We start from the raw sequence: 21258 nt of genomic DNA on the forward strand, positions 1-21258 counted from the left end.
TTGTTTGCTTTTTTCTGGTTGAACATTTACAACTTTAGTCTACCTGTTTACCCAGGAAGTAATTAATGTACCTATTGTGCATTAACAATCGTGCCTGTTCCTTTCAACCTGAAATGGCAATTCTTTATGTTCACCATCAGGCAGAATTCTACTTTCTTATTATAAAAGATGGGTTAACCCAAGAGAGTGAGGAAAAACGGCACATGTTCAACTTTCAAGAAAGAAAAAGAAAAGGTGCATCAATTTCTTCTGAACACATTTGGATCAGCTACCATACTTTTGTCTGCAGCATGAACTATTATTTTTGTTATACATTTGGAAGTATTTGAATCTCCATTCCATTTTGGTTTTCTTTACAATTGTGACCTGACCAGTGTTATTTTATTTCGCTGCACTAGGTCATTTTTCTATTCAAGATCATATTTACTTTTTATCCTTCCTAGAAGAATAGCTTCAGGAGTAATTCTTTTCACCCTTTATGGCTCTGTGCAATATACAGAGTCTGGAATTGGGTGGATATGTAAATGCTGGTGATATAAGTATAGAAGTCCACCTGCTTTTTCTCAGGACAAAGACAGCACAAAGACAAGTCACTAAAATTGTCTAAAAGTGTCAGTTATTATACGCAGTATGTTTGCATGTTGAATTTGCCATCTCTTAGGTTTTTTTTCTTAAGGCTACTCTAAATACAGTAGTGGCAGAATGAACAGTCAGGGTTTATCTGTGTCCTCCAATGAAGTGGAGGAGAAATCCTGAGAGGTTGCATCTTGTAAAGCTACTGGACTGGGTCCCAGAAATGGCAGCTTTGCATAGGGTCCGCTCTGCCTCAGAAATAATTAGCCTGTCTGAAAGTCTAATTAGTTCAGCTTTAGCACTGTGTATTTGAGACTTTCCCTGTCCTGGAGGTAGCCTGGTCGATGCTATTTTAGTGGGCTGAATTAATCAAGGAAAGGGAATAGGTTTTCAGTGAACACAGTGTGTCCTGAAATATTGTTTACAGAGTTACATAATGAGCAGTTCTAAAACTTAGCAATGATATATGAGAATACTGGTAGCCAAACAAAATGTGTAATTATAATTAGACTAAGGCTAATATAATGCAGTATTATGAAGTAAAAGCATTTAGGTTCAACTTCTTCCTCCCTCTCAAGGTTAACCACAATGAGAAGAAGCAGAAGGAAGCAGCATCTTTCAAGTAGTGTCGCATTTGGTTTCAAGGGGGATTACTGCAATGGAATATAAAAATTAGCAGCACAGATGTCTGAATGGCGATGTTAAACTTATTAGCTATTCTGGTATGGCACGTAAGTGGTGCTGACTCTGATCATCTCTTACGTTATTTTTCTTATCGTTTATATCTTGGCTTACATAGTCATTTTATTTTTGGTACCCTATACTAAGGAACAAGTAGATAGCTCTGAGAAATATGCTGCTATTTGTGATTTAATGACATCATCTAAATAAATATTTCCATGGTTCTGAAATCAGCTTTGAAACCTTACAGGAGGAAGATTGCAAATCATGACTGCCATTTTACTAGGGGAGTGTGTTTGTCAGGAAGATTAAGAATATAGATAGACTGAGAGGTCATACTCGGCTCTCTGCTTGTTCATCAGTTTGTAGAAATGACTAACTTCAAAGTGCTTGCTAATCAAGTCTACGTTTGTGATGCTTGGTCTACTTTTCAATATATGACGGTGTGATGGATATCCAAGCTACATTGATTTAATTTTGAGTACAAAATTACAACAGTTTCTGCAAAAGTATTGCATTGTTAATGTCAAATACTTAAAATGAATAATGATGGTCTTCAGAGTAAAGAGCTATATACAAACTGAAGCTATACAGAAATAGAGAATCTTTAGGATGAGGATGTCATTGCTTAATATTAAGAAAGAATAAGAATATTTTCAATTTATTAAAAGTCAGAGAACTGGTAAATATGAAATTTCTGAAACCAGTTTCTGGTCTTAAAAAAAAAGCCTAAGACATTCTTAAAACTGACTTGGCCATATTGATTGAAGTTTAGGAATGTGTTTAGTAGAATCTCCAAGAGGTAGAGCTACCTCCCATTTAAATCAGTGAGAATTTTTAATACATCTGCCTGCATCTGTAGACATATTTAATATTTGGCTTCAAGCTCTCATTGATTTCAGACTGTTTACACATTCCTGTCACGTCCTTGTAGCTGCACTTTAACAACCCAGACTTCTTATTTAATTATGGTTATTGGTCACACAAATCTCATTGATATGCTGCTTTACCTACTGGGCCTTCTGGCACAGATTCTTTAAGTCATTTATTCAATGTAAATCTACCATAAAGTAGCTATACGAGATAATAAATAAGTAAATAATAGATTCAAACATTTTCCTCCCATACATTTGTAATTGAACAGTAAATGTGATTTGTCATGAGAAATAGTTTCTTTGTGACCCGTTTTGCCAGATCTAAACCAGCTGAAAAGTGAACACCTGGTTTTTGATCACTAATTTTAGATCCTGTCCAACAAACGGGACCAAATCGGAAAAGAAAGCAAAGAGTTAAGGAGGGCAGTGGTTTCATTAATGGAATCATGTCATGACCTTGCTTAGTATTTTTAGATTTTACTACAAGGAGTTTTCTTTTTGTGTGCCGTCTGTGTATTATCTATATGAAATTGTACGGCATGTAGGAATTGAGGTATATTATGTATAGGTGCAGTGCAGTATTTTCCATACAAAAAGATTTAATCAATCTACATCAATCTACATGTTTTCTGGATCTCACCTATCTCTAAAGCTTCTGAATCAATTATCTGCTCATTTAGCAGTATGAGCAAATCTGTCTTCAGTGATTTATAGATGATACATCACTATTAATATTTAGAGATAAAAATATACTTCTGTGGGAAGTGGAGGCAGGGTGAAATCTGTCACTGTTTTTCATTTAGTTTTAACCTTTGGTTGTGAATTTTCTCTCCAGAATGGCTTTCTTTGTGGCCATCTCAAAATGAAACTTCATTCTCAACCAGAAGATTCAGAATAATTGTAGTTGCTCCCTAATTGTCCGTTCTGAGGTTGCCATGGGAACTCCCAACAGTCCCAGGTGGCTCCATGGACCTAAACTAGCAAGTCTTTGAACTGCTGTATCTACTATTTGTTACATGCTTATTTTCCCGTTGTAATATTTTGCTAGTCAAAGAACAAAGCCGAATATTGAAATAATGCAACCCTATGGGTTTTTTAATACCTGGTTATGATTTGAGCAGTAATAAGGTTTTACCACTTAGGGCATTGTTCTGGTTTTTATTTGGAGAAAAGAAATGTTCAAATTCTAAAACCTTTATTGTAGGTAGTTATTTCAGTTTTGTTTCCTGTTTCCTGTAATTTGCTGCTTAGTGAAGCACTTCTTGATACTTAAATATTACCTTAGAATAATACTGGTTTAAAATTAGGCTGGTTCATTATTCTGTCTGTCCCCTTCTTTCCACATCACCAGCACAATGTTATTAAAAATAAAGAAGCTGTTATAGTCCATGTGAATGATTTTTTTAATTAAAAGAAGAATAGAATAGCTATAATCCTTACATGTGGATACATTTACCCAGTACCGGGTATGTTAAGTGATGGGAGCAATCTGAGTCACTACAGCTAGCTTGGGTAATTGAACTGATCCAAGCAAGTCATTATGAGAGAATCGGTTACTGCTCATATAATCTTTGTTTTAAAGCATCTGTGGGGAAGATATGTAACGGTCCTCCTGGTGCAAATTCATAAAATGTCAGGCGTTTTCTTTTGTTCTAGTTATTTCAATTACTGTAGCTCTCTGTGTGGTTTTCAGTAGAACAAACTCGATCCCTTAATTACCGAGAGTGAGCTCAGACCACTGTCCCCACCGTGGGAATCTGTGTGGGCACGTTCTGGTGGGCTGTAGGAGGTGCTTCCTTGGGAACGTACATGCACGTCTGCTGCCCTGGCTGCTGGCTTGGATTGGTGTTTGTGTTCAAGATACCAGCTGAGACATCAGGTGCGAGTGGCTTTTCACAGCTGGTGGTTTTGTACCATTCCATTTAATTAAGTGAATAATAATAAAGTCAATCCACAATACGATGACGTATTCTGATATGCACTTTTTCTGCAAAATAATTACCAGTCAGTGTTAGTAAAAACAGGTAGCATTTTCATCTGTGAGTCAGCATTATGGGCCAGATCGATAGACCTGGCCAGACAGGGTACCCAGGGAAATACTGGTCATACTATGAGCTTTATTTCCAGTCTCTCTTTTCTGGGATTGGTCCAGGTACTAGATAAACCATCCAGGAGCAGCTCTTGTTTATTATTGCCCAGTTGCCGGATGGGCTCTTTTTGCTGCCAAGAGGTGACATAAGCCAGTTTACGGTGTTTCCCCAGGCCTGGGCTGGTGGAGCTGGACACGCCACATGGTCGCTTTGATTTGCAGGTTACTATTCCATGAGTTATGTTTTCAGCTGCCTTGTGCCAGTGGCATCGCTGATGATGCCTGTACAGAAACCAACCCTGTTGTTCCCTTTCACAGGCGAAACGGATTGAAACATAAGGAGAGAGAGAACAGAGTTCAGAACAGGGTGCATATTGCCTCTGAAAATTGGAAATATACAGTCAGTGGTGACATTTCGGTGACACCTCAGTGCTTCTAAACATAACTATTATGATGATCCCAAAGAAAATGTCTTTTAAAATGCCTTACCATTTTAAATATGAGAATAGGGCCAACATGGTACTTGGCCATCAGATTTGGTTATAAATACTAGAACCCCTCTGGTGACGCAGGAGCTGTAGATATTTCTGCTTCTGATGAGCTACCAAACTCCTCCAGTGTTTAGGGCAGCGTTTGATTTGAGCAAACTTGTGTGTTAATCCTTCTGCAGTTGTCAATTTATGACCAAGTAACCGATCTCAGTCTGTATAGATCTCTGATGCGCGAGATCATTATTTTCATTTATTTATCATTCTTTTTCTGAACATCAGTACATTGTTTCAGTTCATTTCACTAGAGGTTCTGCATTTCTTAGATCTTTAACGCTCCCTTTAGTTTTATTGTTTTTATAGCAGTTTCTGGCTGCTTTATTAGAAAGGAGAAGGCCGGTGCTTTCTGCATTAATCTGTCATTTTTCTGATACTCACAACAGCTTTAGGTCAAAAGGACGTTTTCTTGCTTTCCGTCAGTCAATGGCCAGGGCATCCTAGAGCAGTTTTAATTCTGAGTTGGAGGCTGGGTAAAAATACTGCAATTGCATGGGCAAAGCCTTAGTAGGACTCCAGGGACTGTTTCAGTAGCTTCTTAAGAACCCAATTAAATATGATATTTTCATTCAAAAAACAACCCAGTACAGGAGCTTGTTGGTAATTTAAGTTCTTCATGTCTCTATGTAAAGTCTTATAAGGGCTGTGAAGAAGACATTTCTTTTAAGTCTTTGAAGGATGGTTATTTTCTTGCCCTTGAGCTGTTATACTGCAGTTACTTTACTCTTTTTTTTCCTTTAAATGAATAAATAAAATATATGACCTCTACCATATCAGTAGCTATCCAGTATGTGTTCCCATTTTGAGGCAATAACTGGGACTTCAGGCAGGTCAGCAAAGGTGACGAAGAAGAAGAGAAATAATGTTGCTGATGCTTCAACTTGTAAACCAAAAGAGTGAATTTACCTTTCAGGAAACAGATGCTAACCTGTACTGGAATAATGGCCCACCAAAATATCCCTGGCACATCAATTCACACTCGTTCTTTATATAGAGATACAAAAAGAAGGGCTGCTTTTTCTGGCCATGGCACTCATTCCTATTTTTAAATTGTTCATATTTAATCATTAGAGAATAGTTTGCAGCATTATAGAGTTGCTGTTAGATGACTCCATCTGTTCTATACTATAATTTGGCATGGGAAACTCCCATATGCAGTTATGTGGAGGTTTCCCATCTACTCACCATATCTGAAACTTGAAATTTCTTAACCAGATGACATACATCTCTGGTCTCTGTTTGTATCAGCTTGTGATTTCTGTAAGGCTTTTCTCAGTCTGTGTGTTGTGACTTACGGTGAAGAATGTATTTAGAAAATCATATTGATAGCAGGGATTTATTTATCCCTTAAATAAAGGTTAAAAGTGAGTCGCAAAAATAGTTAAAAAAAGATAGCTTTTGTGTTGTTGTCCTTCTACAGTGATCATCAGTTGTTAAGAGCCCAGGCCACGCACATCTATACATACATTTAGCTTGATGCGTTGCAGTGGGTTAATAACATGAGGAATGTTTCATGCATGAAGCATATGTATGTACGCGGCTGAGGTTAGCACTGAGGAGCAGTTGTGTGGAGACCTGTACTCATTGTGCTGTGCTGTTCTGTGCTCCCTACTGTTAGGGCGATTAACACCGCAGTTTCTTTTTCATGATTTTTCTGTGCATAGCAGGTGTGTCCATTTGTATATTCTCGCTGCTGTGTCTTTGTTTACTTCTGCTACTAATTGTTGTTGCTTTGCTTTGCCAGCCCTTTACTAATGAAGCAGTGTTTCTTCCTTTCCTGTCTCTTCCAGGACTGTCATGTAAATATCCACTTCTTCAAGGTAGTTTTCTCCTTGGTATTCTCCTACACCTTTCTCTCCACACAACCCTCTCTACAAACATTTGAAGTTCATTAAATTCAATTTCATTCTCATCATGTTTTAAGGATGCACTTGTTTCTTCCATTATTTGTACTCCCCAAATTAGCAGTTTACTTACCAGAAAGTGGTCATCAAACCTCAGCAGACGCAGCGTTCCTTTCCTTTTGAAGGAATTAGTTGAATGAATGCCACCTTCTCATGGAAAATGGTGCATCTTTAATTTGAAAGACGCTTATGGAACTTGAAATAAATTTCACAGATAAGTTATTGCTCATGTTCATTGTATATTTAAATAGATACATTTACATAATATAGCATGCATGTTTTATGATATAATATACTACATATATTGCTATATGTTAGCTGGAGTATACTATATCTTAAGCGATACTATCCATACGCACAGATGCTCTGATCCTGAAGTACCAATCCACCTCTTTACTTCCCACTTTTCACTAATCACCACCACACTGAGTTATTGCCATAAAAGACATATCAGCGTTGAGAACATACATCGTTTGTTTGCATGTCTCTCTAACAAATTTTCTTGCTTTATTAGGGCAGAGTTACCGATACAAATCACAGTTTGAGACTCATACATTGGTTAAGTTGCAATTTAAATTGAATTTTGAAGCCCCTGTGCTGTTTTAAACTGTTTTAAGAGTGTGTCTAAGGTTATTGAAGCCATAATCATCTTCTAACAGTGCTTTTACAATTTAAATTGACCTACAGCAGGTTCTGTGTTATACAGCAAAGCTTAAAATACTTTTGTTTTATTTTTGAAGAGTTGTTTATATTATTAATGCATGATTTTAATACTGAACAGGAAAAATAAAGAATAAGACTGTTTATCATTACCAAATACTTCCTAATGCAGTAGTAATAATTTGTCATGCAGTCAGTAACTTATTTTTTCTTAACCTTGATTCTTTATCTGGTATCTTTATCTCAGAAAAGCCTGTACAGAAGAGGACTGCCCTTGCTCAATCCTTTAAACTTCTTATTTGAAAATAAAATCACATGTTGCTTTCATTGATGAAATTGTTTAATTCAGGGAAGTTGCAAGTTTCTCTGTTTTAATGTATTTTAAACCAGAGCAAGAGCTACCCTGAAAGAATGCATCTGGGATAAATAGGTGGTTGTCCGTACCATCGTGTTGTCACCTCATTGCGAAATCCAGACCTCAAAGTGCACTGATATAAACTGACAAAAGTCCTCAGTCAATTGGCGTTGTCATCGTAGGAGTGCACCTAAAACAAGAAATGAAACAATTTCCTACAGCTGCTGCTTCACAGGCAAAATTCATGCTTATTCCTTGTGAATTATAAACATGAATTGCAGCATCCGTTCTGATGAGGAGACTCAAGAGTTCCATTTTTTTAATGGGAAAAAATGCTTTCTTGTTAATTGTCTGTCTTTTCTCTCTATATTATTATAAATCCTTCTTCTGCTTGCTGCTGACAGTAACTGAGCATCGCTAACCTGAGCTCAGAAGCGTCACTGCATGCTGCATTCTGCAGGCTAATCGCCACTGACGTTAGCATGGCTTTGGAAATAATTTTGTAAGTAATCAGTTTATGTGGGACTGTTGGGGAGGTTACGTGCCCAAGTTTACAAGATTGGAACTGAAAGGAAGCAGCAGGAGCAGATGAAGAAGGAAGGTTGTGTTCCTGAGGATAATGAATCGCTTCTGAACTGGAAACCAGTAAAATCTACAAGAATTATTTTATAATATCATAGCAAATTTGAGAATGCTGTGAGCGAGGACAAACAGCATGGATTCTTGTTTATGAAATTATCGGATATTGGGAAGGGTCACACATCTATGCTGCTTTTGTTGCATCAGCAAAGTGTATATTTAAATAGATTATTTTCACATCATGCAGAGAACACCTTTGCCTTTGTGTGGGGGGAGGTTTGTGTATTAAATAATTTAAAGCATATTAAGACCTGGGTACAACATCCCAAGGTTTTAAAATCAGTTCTAGTCTGAAGACTTCCATGATGTTTGATTGCAGGGATTTGTGCTAAGATCAGGTAGAAATAAAGTCCTTGAAGATTATTTTAGAACAGAATTTTATTATTTTTTTACCTATAGTGAAATGAGTTTTATGCTTAAAAGCAAATTCTACACTCTTAAGGTTTTTTTTAATTGAAAATTAGCAGTAATTTGCAAAATTAAAAAAAAGAAGGAGCGTATATAAAAGCAATTCTTTTCTCAGCGCTTAGGGACTTGCTGTTCTAGCATCGTATTTGTTGCTTGGGGGTTTTATTTCCGCTATCACTGATAGTTCTGCAAGAATTCTTGAATATTATTCCTAGGCAGCCTCTTTAATTACATTTCATCTCGTTAGACACCACTCTGGTGCAGGGGATAGCGTGTTTGGCAATAAAGGCAGAAAGCAAAGTAGACTCAGGTGGCCACAGGATTATTAAACAGATCAAACATGTTGACAGTGCCAAGTGGGTAACTAGAAACGCTTCCCTCTTGGATTTCACTGCTCTCAGCCTGACATCCATTGTCCAGGGCAATATTCCCTGAAACTCCCGTTCTTAGGATAGAGGCATCTTTTTTCAGATTGCTGTCTTTCATAGTCATTTGACTTCATTACCCACATTTTCTAGGGGATATGGTTACCTCAATCTCCCCTAAATCTGGCGATTTTTTAGAAATAGTGTATTCAAGTAGCTCACACAGTTTTAAGTTCTATGCAGCAGCAAAAAAAAAAATATTTAAGATAAAAATTGAATGGGAGTGTGATTATAACACTACCGAAATCAGCAGCTCTTCTGGTATATTAAACTGCTCTATTGTCCTTTAGGATTCTCTTATTGCCTTTGTCATAAGTTAACGTGAGTTTAACGTAATGTTGAGCTTGAGAAAGTGATTTCTTCTCAGAATTAGGAACCACAAGGGGTCAGTGAAGAACGCAGAATGACTCCCTGTGTAAAAAGCTTGTCTCTATCGCTGCTTCTGAAAGAAATGCAATAATGCAAATTGCTTGTGTGGATTTGATTAGAAAGGTGCAAGCTCGTTACATTAAACTGCTCTTTTGATAAAATTCAGTATTAACATTCTTCATACAGCCCTTTATCTAGATTTTTAACTGACACCAGTGACAAATTTTCACCTAGTCAAAAATATTAATAATTTGCAGCTGTAAAAGCGAGTACGGGCTCTGCTCACCTTTATACTGCTCGCTTCATCTCTGCCTTGGGTGCCTCATGACTTCTGTAATTACCTGCATTTCTATCTCCGTTGTGCTGGGCTTTGTATGCTGGGGAGAGAAGTGGACCTCTGTGGAAATCTGAGTCATGAAGTAAAATTATCTCATGAATTTTGTGAACCCGACGGGTGTTGGAAGGGGTCTGGGTCCCAAATGCACAGCTCGTGCTAGGATTAGACAAAACAAGGCAGTTTTACTAATCATCCAGAATTCCTTGTAGGACACGCTGCTTTCTCTTTCATTATCTCTAGCCAAGATTAATTCATGGGCACCCTGATATCGTTATTCCTACCTGATGAGCAAAGCAGTGCAGCATGTGGGTGGCCTTCAAGAGTGAGTTTCCTGTGTTCTTGGACATGCTTTCTACAAAAAGCCATTTTTAATCCTTTTCACATATGGCGCAGGGTTTTTTTGAGGCAAATCCTTTAAATAAGTACACTATTACTAACCAAAAGGGTAACACGTATATGGGGAGGAGGAGAGGAAATGAGGGGAAATGTAAACTAAAGTTATAAAATAGTTTGTATTAAACTCCCAGGTAGACTTTTATCAGTGTCCCCATTTGTCTTTATGGAACATCTTCAGTCTGCTGCAGTCTGATCTGAGCATGCTCTTTTCTATATGCATAAATAAGGGTGTATACATTCATTGGGGCACAGCATTTCTGTAATTTAGTTCCGTAGCAATTTGTTCTTGAAAGGAACAAATAAGAATCAATTAGAATGCACAGTAAGATGGGAAGAAGCCATGTGTTGCCTTCTTCATAAGCCTTTGTAAACCCAACAAAAGAAGCACAAAAGTCAGAGACTGTGTCTTTTGTTTTGTTTCACAGGAAATTTGATGCAAAAGCATCTTCCCAGATTGCTCGGCACATGTTTTGTAGAGAGACAGGTGACGTGGTCAAGGAAGTTCCTGCAACAGCAAGGACATGATCTCGGGCTGGACCAAGATGTAACAATCGTCCCGTCCCCTCTCCAGTTAGAGCTGATGGGCTGCTAAGTCATCTGGAGCTTAGGCTCTAATTTTTTCTTTTCTGTGTTGTTTCCATGACTACAAAATTCCCCACTAATTAATTGGAAGCTTGTCTTAGTTTACGGTATTAAGCTTAAAACTCTGATAAAATATTAGGTCTTGCTGGGGCTTAGAAGGGGACTTCCATAATTTCAGATTCTGAGCATCTTGATAATTAAGTTATATAAACTAGGAAACTGATAGTTCTTCATAGCACCTATAACTACATAGAACTAGAAATGCAATAATATAAGAAATGAAGCTGCCACAATGATGGAGAACGTTGCAGTGAATGGGAGGGGGTTTGGGGGTTTTCATCCAGATTTTAACTTGAAATCTGTTGGATTTATTTACTTTTTTAAAGGCTTGCTAGTGGTCCAACCTGTGGATTAAAATTCCCACTGAGCTTTCATGACTGGAAAATCGAGTAGGGCATTTTGTCCTTCCTTCAGACTCTGGTAAATTACTTCAGTTTCTCCTTTTTACATCCTCAAAGTTTTGCCAGTTGTGTCAGTGACATCTACTACAGTTTGTCTGAGATCTGAGCTGCTCTGATACATCTTTGCGTAGAGGCCAGGTAGCGACAGACACAACCGAGCATTAATTTCACTCTTGCAGGGAAAACCTTCTGGGCTGTAATGATGAAATTAGAACGTTACTATTCAGACTGTTCCTTTCTTCACTTCTCACCACCCATTTTGCCATTTCTTTGGAGGATATGCAGAGGCAGAGGGTTACCTGCAGCTCTGCTGTGGCCTTGTGTTAACTCAATAATTAGGAACAGAAACACTGGAAACAAGGCAGCCTGTGCGAGGTGGCTTGTTCCATCACCATGTGACATTTAAAGAGCATGTTGGGGTCAAGCAAAGAGCTGGTGAAGACTTGTTGCTGTGTGAGAAGCAGGGACTTTGTTAAAGGTTCATAGAGAGATTGAATCCTGGCAAGAGGACGTTTCTACTCCAACCATATCAAGATAGTCTTGGGACCCGATGTAAAGCCTGCGGCAAGCGTGCTCAGTCAGTCATAGAATTGTAGAATAGTTTGGGTTGGAAGGGACCTTAAAGATCATCAGAATTGTGATTTTTTTACAATGGAGACTGAAGCCACTGCTGCTCTCTCTTGTTCCATCACTCACTCGCTATCTACAGCTGAGTACATGGGTAAGGGCAAAGCAGTCTGCACTGGCTGCAATCTGCTGTAGAGGAGGGGAGAGGATGCTGATGTGCAATGTGAAGCAGAGCTCTAAGTCTCGAGGAGGCTTCTCTGTCAGGAACAAAGCTCTCCATTTCTTTTCCCAGTAGATGTCAGTAGAGCCGGGAAGGAATGGCTGAAACATGGCGATAAGCGGGCTCTTTGCAAACAGGAGTTGCTTGTGCTGTGTGTGTAGGTATCTCCACACATGTGATGGGAATTGAGCATTGTTGTTAAATATTTTTTCATTTATCACTTTCCTCTCTCGAAAATTTGTTACCAATAGATCTTCCCGCTGTGCTTCTGTGAACTTGCTAAGAGCGAGTTGCCGTGACAACCAAGAAATAGATCCTCTAGTGCACTGCACGGTGCGAGGCCTTTTGTCAGCTTGAATATTTTTTTCATGGGAAATTTTGTGGGTTTTTCCCTTCTGACGTGGTGTTTGGAGGGTGACGGGCTGTGGCCACAGGTCTGGGCAGTTTGGGAACCCAGTGTTCTTTTTTCATGTGGGAACAAAGCTGATCTTACTGAGCTAAATGGTGCAAAGAGCGACGGAGAAGTAATGAAGGTGAGCGATCAAGGTGTTAAAGCACTGACATCATGATACGTAGCTTGGTGCCCTAACACGATTGAGGGTAGGAGTGGGAATTGTGTCAGTTTTGTTTATTGGCTAATGGGAAAAATGACTGATTCAGTAGTTTTGCTCTATAATTCTTACGTTTCTGAACTGTAGGTAATAATGGGAATGCAGAAGAGCCAGTGTTCAGTTTTATCATTTGTCCTATTAAATTGTACTCTTAGTAAATTTTCTGAAAGTTTTAAAAAGACTCAATGAGAGCATTTACTGCGATTGAAAATTTAGTGCATTAATGGATTACTGTTCCCTAAATCACTGCTTCTTCGCTTCACATTCTTCTTTAGGGTTTGAACAAGACTTATTTTCCATACTTGATGAAATGACCAATTGTTACGCTTCGATAAAAAATAAATTGTATACATTTTTACTGCAAAATCTGAGTTATGTTTTCCAAAAAGCACATATAAAATTCCAAGAGACTCTCAAGTGTAACACTCTGTAACACCCCATGAAGAAGTTCATTTGGGCTGAATTACATAAAATACGTTTCACCTGTGGTTTCAGGGTAAAAGAACCGGCCGAGATAAGGTGCGTCCAAACCAGAGGAAGTAAGATAATATGCATGTCTTGTTTTCTTTTAAGATTAACTCCTCTGCTACCAGTGCGGACTAATTTAAGCTACTGTTTTCCTGGTTTGTTTGCTGCCTTCCTGGTAACAATATTGTGGTTTTGTCAAAGATAAAGCAGTTTGAACGTAAATTGAAAATTAGGCCAGGGCCTGGAATGCCGTCTTCAACTTCAGCAAGTTTTAATATCCATCAAAAATAAAGGTGGATTCAAGTAGAATTCAGTAATTTTCAACTTTAGTCATGATAGGAAGAGGCAAAACGTTATTGCTTTTTTCCAATAAAATTGAAGCATCATTTGAATTTATGCCCCTTCTTTAGTTGCAAAACTGTTTTTCTTCCAGGAATCTGGAAGAATGTATAGGTTGCATGGCATTTTCTCTCTGCAATATTGAAGGCATATCAGACCTAAAACTCATGGTAGCGCTTGGTGAGAGCATGTTAAAATGTTTCCTGTTCTTGGCCTTTTGAGAATGCACTAACATATGCTCTAGCTGGCTGTGGATACAAAGAAATCAGAATGTCCCACATGTTGAGGTATTCAAAAAACTGAGGAAAAGTGTTTTGCTGGCAAAATATAGATTCAACAAGTGACTGCCCACGTGGATCATAACAAGAAATTAATATTGCTGTGTGTGAAGAGCCTTTGCGAGTCATCACATTGTATGTAACATCATTGAACAACTCAACTGGGTACTGCCATCTAAATATTCAACCAGACAGTGAGAAGAAGGCCCACTCGGATGCTGGAAACCCTGCACAAATGGCCACAGTGTGTGGCTGGATGAGGTCGTCTCCACATGCACACTGAGCCTAGCACATTTCATATTTGTTTTCTCCAAGTCTTTTCTAAATCTTGTGAGCAAATTATTCTTTCCCTGTATCTTCACTCAGTGCTTGCAATAAGGCATGACATTTGTTCACTTGTTAGATTTTCTGTGGTCTAATGTAAAGCGGTTTTAATACTTGAAGACATTTTCCTAATCCTTTAGTCATAACCAGAAATCATTAGTTGAGTTTCTGAAATACTTTTGTCTCACCTTCTATTCTGGGTTAAGTTTTGTAATAAAAGAGCAAGGTTAAGGGGTTTTCTTAAATCCACCAGTATCAATTTTTAGTGATGAGATATGATGATTCTGCTGAGTGTAGAAACTTCCATGAAGCTTATAATAAATGTTTTGGTTTAGGTTTCTACTTCAGGATTAATTGAATGATATGGAATATACACAGCAACTAATTCTTGAAGGCAAGCAATAAGTACTAGATCTTTCAGGGTCTGTTTCATACAGATGTCTCACAATCCCATCAAAAACTTGGTGGCACAAGTAGAATCTTCAGTGGCTTGACTATGTTTATCTAATTTTATTTCCATGCCCATAGCTTCGTTTTGTTGTTGTAGCTCTGGAAATTTTTTCGAATAGGTCTAAGAAGAAGGCAAAGTTAATGCCTGAGGCTAAGTCATAGCTGAAGCATGTTATAGTAGTATTTTAGGAAGTTCTTAATGCAACATGTTTGAAATGATTTTTTTTCAGATAATTATTGTTTCCTTTATTATTTTTTTCTCTCAGTACATTTGCCAGCATTGAAATTCCTGCTATATTTTCACTAGGACCTTAAGCCAAAAAGCAGTAAAAAGAATTCACATTCTAAATGTGAAAAACTTTTTCCAGCATGCTCATGAACAAATGGTCAGTGGCCCAGCTGAAGGGAAATATGGGCCTTTTAATTACCTAAGGTCATTAGGCCATTCCATTTTGGGTCCGTGTGCTTTCTTTGAGTCAGCCTGATCATTCTTGAGCATTACACGGATGCCCTATTCCTGTGCTTTCTTACAGTTTGCAACAGGGTTCTCTCTTTAGACCTGCTGGCGTTCAGGCTGATGCCCTGAGACAGCTCAGCGCTAGTGATGTGATAACCAGGATTATCAGCTTCCCATCAGCATGGAGCCCTCACAGCCCGGTACAGTCCGATAGGCTCCTGTCTGCATTAACCATTGACCTGGAGCAGAAGCCAACCGACCAAACAGGAGGCACCTGCTGTTCTCCTTAAATCTACCATATGAAAAAAAGAAATTATCGAATTGAGAGAAGCATCTAATGAAAAAAAAAATACATAATGAGATGTAGAGAAGTATATCTCTAGTTCTTTGGATGCAGTGTTTTCCTGTGAGGGTGCAGAGAGGCCCTATCTTGGTTATCTCCTATTATTTTAAGATGCTGCTTTCAGATCCTGGCAGTTACATCTTGTGTGTGTTTGATGCGAGCGAGCGTGGTGCTTTCTGCTCTGAGAGCCAGCAGAGGGCTCAGGAGCCTGATGATGAGTCTCCTGCTCATTTCCTTTTGGAAAAACAGGCTGTTAACCCCAGAGCCTCAGATTGCTGGGATACAGAAAGCATAATGCTGGGCAGCTTTATACCGAAAGAAACAAACTGCCTTGAAACAGAATTTCATTTGTTGTTCTGATTGAAACGTTTTTTCAAACAAGCTGCCAAAGACCTACTCAGTGGGTGTAAAATATAAGACGTAAATCTAATGTTTTCTATCCTGTGGCCGATTTGGATCTCCCCTGCTCGGTGAAAAGGCGGATATTGAAATTTCTTCTTCTATCAAAAGAGCATGATCTTTAATCTGAGATCCCATTTGTGAGAGCAACACAAAGATGTGGCCAGCAAGGCTGCTGCTTCAAACCACATCTTCATCTTGTACAAAAAAAAAGATACTAGGGGTTTTCTTTTTTAACTTGCTTAGCTTATGGCTCAGTTCTTGTGTTGTGGCTTTGAAAGGAGCTTTGTCCCAAAGAAGAGCTGCATTAAAGGCGCTGGCTTTGTCCCAGCAGCCGTATCTGCCGTGGGACCATCCTTTGCAGCCAGGGACTTTGGCTGCCTCGTCCTAAACACACAGTGCAGGGCACCATCCTGATTAGCCTCTCCAAGTGCTGCTGTCACGCAAGCAAGTAATAGTAGATTATCAAATCTGCCCAAATTCATATCCCTGTGGCAGGGGGTAAGATTTCCAGCATTTACAAAGTTGCAGAAAGAGTCACCCAATCTGAATATGCTTTTCAAGTGACATGATTGTTTTATTAAAGGATTACTTGACAGTGCTGCCTGCTGGGGCAGTAGAAGCCTGGAGTCTGTGAATCAATTCATCCTTTTCAATCTTAGGTCTTTGGATTTGTCAGGGGAGGGGAAAGTTTGTGTCTTCTCATTTCCCGTGAGGCTGGCCAAGCTTTGAAGGTGATTTATTGTGTGACACTGAATAAACTTCGATTTGTATAATTTTCTTTATCTGTAAAAGTGATAATATGCAAATACTGTCCTTTTGTGGTTCAGTGAGAAAAGTAGTTACCCTGAAATGTCAAAGCATATTTCAATGGCACAAAGTAAATTAACGTTATTAGAGGTTATTTAGCAGATCAGCACACTAGATAGATGGGGGAAAGCACTTAGATCCCAAACTATTATTAAACCTCTTGGCTTTGCTTCTGCTGGTGTATGGGATTATTTTGAGAATAAAAAGAGGGATATTATGTTGTGGCCTGCATTATCTTTTGGTGAGTCTTACTTTTTTTCTCTTCTATTAACTTTGACATTTGAAATGCAGCTTACTTGAGCAATTATGTGGTGTCTTGTGTGAAATACTGAGACTATTGCAACCTTCTGCAAACCAGACTGTCTTGCCAAGGCAGAGCCTTTGTATGTAATAATTTTCATCCTCCGTTTTCCAGATCAGCCCTTGATTGAAAATCAAAGTTGATTACACTGCTAGTTTGAAAGTGACCATGTTCATCTGCATTAATTCTCATGCGTTTTGGGGTTTTTTTATGTAGGTTATTTTTCTTAATGCATGTCAAAGAATTCCTAACTCTTGCTATGCAGTGACTTTAAAAATTACATTTTTAAGAGAATGTATTGAAGAGACTGTTTATATCCTAAAATGCCCTATGTAGATTATAGCATGATATTTTTGAAAACCATTTTTTATATTTCAAAACAAGAACAGCTGATAAGCCTGCTTTTGGCATGAAAATATGTGGTTTTCTTTTTTCCTTTGGCTTTGGTTTTGCTTTGGTTTTGCTCTTCTGACCAGATAAGTATATCTGCTTTTATCTGGTTGTACGTGAACACAGTTTTCCACTTGAATTCACTCAATAATGTCAAGAGTAATGTTGGAATGAGTCTTTGAAGTTGTGTCTGTGCAAATTTTGTTATGCAGCCTTTCTCCTGGGAATGCCACCTCAAATACGGTCATCTCCAATTCTGACCTTCACCCAGTGATCCGTTCTGCCAAGGAAACGGGCTACTCTTCTTACTTTCCTGTTTTTGTGTGTGTATGTATGTGTATGTTCTTCAGAAAGCCAAACTTGGGCCAGCTGGTAACAAAGTCATTACTCCAACAGAAGACAAGAACTCAACTGTGCCATCCAACAATCTGGACAGGGTGAAGCTGACAGATTTCAACTTCCTTATGGTCCTTGGAAAGGGGAGCTTTGGGAAGGTAGGAATTCTTGATAATTATTCCTCTCTCATTCTTTTTTTCTTTCTTGAGGAAGAAAGAATAAATAATTCTCTAAGAAGCGAAATCCAGAGTCAAAAGGATGTGCGTTTTTGAGGGAGGATTGCTTAACGTGGAGTAGGGCGATTCCCTCAGGACGAGCAGGCTTCACTCATGGTTGGCCGTTGTCTTGAAAAAAAAAAAATAAAAAAACCCTTCAGGCTGTTGGGCAGGGTGTAAGAAACAGTTGCTGATTTTTAGATCCTCACTTCTTGGCAGTTTCAAGGAAATTAAGTCTACTTTTCTGGCTTTGCTACCTAGGTCACTCTGCCAGTTCTGGAAGTCACCAACATTGGTAAGGCTGAATATTGGGGAAAAAACAGGAATACTGTATATGTATATTTGAAATCTGTTAGTTGAAGAAAGGACTGCTATTTTTCTGTCTATTTGAACAACCACTTATATGGTAAAGTGCCCTTTACTGAAGAAGTCCCCTGGGACTTAACATTTTATCAGCCCTTGGCAGTGTTCCTGTGATTAACCAGAGGGGTTTGGCACAGGGTTTGTCTGAAATGACTGGTACAGCTCATTGCAGTGGGTGAGTAACGATAATATTTTTTGAGTTTTGATCAAGTTAGTCTATACCAGTAAAAGGAATAGCTGGATTGCCATCTATACAAATCTTCTGGCATATGAGTCACCTTCCCTCCTTGGCAGGTAGGAGGGTTTTCACCCTGCTGTTTCTCTTTGTGCAGGTGATGCTGGCAGACAGGAAGGGCACAGAGGAACTGTATGCAATCAAAATACTGAAAAAAGACGTGGTGATTCAGGATGATGATGTTGAATGTACAATGGTTGAGAAGCGAGTCCTGGCGCTGCAAGATAAACCACCGTTCCTGACGCAGCTTCACTCTTGTTTCCAAACAGTTGTACGTGAGCTCTGCCTTTCTTGCCACCCTGGTGTTTTCCATACTATATTGTCATGGATTTTATCAGCTCAATAACCTTTATTATTATCCAAACTACTCATCTGCACATAGGAAATTGCAAAGTAAGAGATACCCCATGTAAGTGCCCCATGTATTTTAAACATAAAACCTAGGGTTAAATATTTTTCTTCATGCAGTAATTAAAGCAGGTCAGCATGGCAATTTATAAATCTAATAATGCATGCTTTGCTAAGTCAGAGCCTTAAGCCCAGATTCCCAAAGGTTCCTAAATATTTCTAAGGATCTGAGGATAGTACGTGAGAAGTCTTAATGGCTGTTATTAGATTGTGAGATGATTAGTCATGTTTGATGGACTTAATTAGTTTCCTGGTACAGAAGAAAGGGGTTTTTCCTTCCTTCTCTATAAATACATGAAGCAAACGTTTCCCCATCACATTGCAAAATATCTCCTAGAGACAGACTGCAGGATGAATCCAGCAATCCAGCAACACGATTCTGGATTCTTGAAAAGTTGCATGGTAGAGAGTTGGTGCTCAGTGCACTTTTGGTGTTTGGAGTGGGCATGGATACACCCTGCCGCTAGTGAACTGGGTCCAAACATTCCAAGCTACGTAGAGGTCTTCATTCACAATAAATCAAGGCTCTTCTTCTCTCACTTTGTAGCCACCTTATGAGAGTAGCCTTGAACCTAGTACCCCAGAGGAGGATTGTACCGTGATGAGGTGGTGAAAGGGCATATGTTGATTTGCCACTTGACTATTCCGTATCTTTTACCTCTTACATTGTTGATGGTTCTGAATCTAAAAGCAAAGGAACAAACAGGCAATTAGTTGGAATATTCCACAAACAAGCCACGTCATCCTGTCACCGTTTCACAGCGTGATTGTCTGTGTTGTTAGAGGCATTTTCAAATGTTGTTTAGTGCCTACAGATCTCTGAGCAGAAAATGGCCTGAATACAACTGATTTGTGGAAATAATTAATCTCAATAAAATCTGAATCGGGAAACCATTGCACTTGCTAATTCTTGTTTTTCAAAATATTTTTTCTGCCTCTGCTTGCAATTATCAAGGTTGTTGTAATGAGAGGTCCTGGTGAGAAATAGATTTCTATTGCCCTCTAATTCTATATCTTTAAGCTTTTTGGTGACTAATGAAGTTACATAGTGTCATGAGTAAGAGAAAAACCACTTGGTTTAACCTTGTCTTTCTTTTGCAACTACATTTTGAATTGAAGTCTTAAAACCAGAAATGTCTAATATTTTCAGGCTGAGAGGAATGGAGGAAAAAAGTTGGAGTTTTTAAGTATTTACTGTATAATTTTTATGTTTTATCATGTACAGGAGAAATGGAGCTACATGAAGGCCTAACTGAATCACTAACCACCTTCGCCTAATTTACCTAATGATTTCCTAAGAGTTGAGTGGTTTGCATTTGGTGCTATGAAATAGTCTGAAGGATCGATATTAGCTACAAAAATGAGAAATCGTATATGAAGGAGAAGAAAAGCCATAAATTGTGTGACCATAGGAAAAATTATTTTTTTCTTAATGCTTTTAGCTGCAGGCTTCTGTTGCCATGGATTTTACCATAAGACAGTTCATACGAAAAACTAAATGTTATAAATCTGATCAGGGCAATTAAACACTTTGCCTATGGCTTGTCTGTTGGACCCAATTTAGGAAATCACAGCCTTTAAATGTATGTTAATGTTCTGAAATAAGTGGACAATTAGAGCCTTGCTTTTTTAATCAGTGCTCCTGAAGGAGGGCAGGGGAGTAGAGACTGAAATGGAGCATCTTAGTAATGAGTCTCTTTCCCATCAGAATATTGAATCAGAACTTTTCTGCAAATACTTCAGGATATTGATTCTGTCCAAAAAAAATAAAGGAAAATCAGTCTTTCATAACTGGGAGGAAGTGTGTTAATGCATCTTACATGCTATCTGGATTATGTTATAACTGCAAAAAGAAATTTGCTTTCCATAGTGTTGTCCACCAGTATTTTCAATGGGAGGTGGCCATTTTATTTTCAGAAAGATAGATTTTCTAGGCAGAACTATATGTGAATAATTATGGAGACCACTGCAGACAAATAATATATAACAATGCATCACTAGAATTGGCAAATCTAGACAGATCTCATCATTTACTCTTGCTGCTTTTACAAAACATTCCACTTCCATTTCCCGATCCATCAACTTTGCCAGAATGTACAACCAGTCCTAATAATCTTAAAAGCTTTATAATAACATATTAGTGACATTTTTTTGGCTGATCAATGCATATCTAATGTTTTCTGTAATGTATTTATGTGCATCTTTAATTTATGTATTTATCCTAGGACCGTCTATATTTTGTTATGGAGTATGTGAATGGTGGTGATCTCATGTATCACATTCAGCAAGTAGGAAAATTTAAGGAGCCGCAAGCAGTGTGAGTGTTCATGTTTATATACTTAAATCATGTCATCATCTTAATTGTACACTTTTAGAAGATTAGGTTTACCTATCCCACTGTCTATCAGCACCTTCCCAGGTTCAGTATGAAATCTAGACTGGCCT

The 21258-nt window shown here is 38.4% G+C and overlaps 1 protein-coding gene across 3 annotated transcripts in view; it reads left to right on the forward strand.

Annotated features, from left to right (window-relative positions):
- Positions 1-21258, forward strand: part of PRKCA (protein kinase C alpha) — a 131543-nt gene that overhangs the window by 93686 nt on the left and 16599 nt on the right. For 2 of the 3 annotated variants that reach the window (XM_069872543.1, XM_069872545.1), the window contains 4 exons: positions 13193-13216; positions 17607-17750; positions 18503-18676; positions 21039-21130. In XM_069872543.1, the coding sequence (XP_069728644.1) occupies positions 13193-13216; positions 17607-17750; positions 18503-18676; positions 21039-21130 (434 nt within the window). The remainder of the gene's footprint in view (positions 1-13192; positions 13217-17606; positions 17751-18502; positions 18677-21038; positions 21131-21258) is intronic. The other variant, XM_069872544.1, reaches the window with a different exon arrangement.

The sequence above is a fragment of the Phaenicophaeus curvirostris genome, chromosome 19 (genome assembly GCF_032191515.1).
Source record: "Phaenicophaeus curvirostris isolate KB17595 chromosome 19, BPBGC_Pcur_1.0, whole genome shotgun sequence".
In the NCBI taxonomy this organism is placed as follows: Eukaryota; Metazoa; Chordata; class Aves; order Cuculiformes; family Cuculidae; genus Phaenicophaeus; species Phaenicophaeus curvirostris.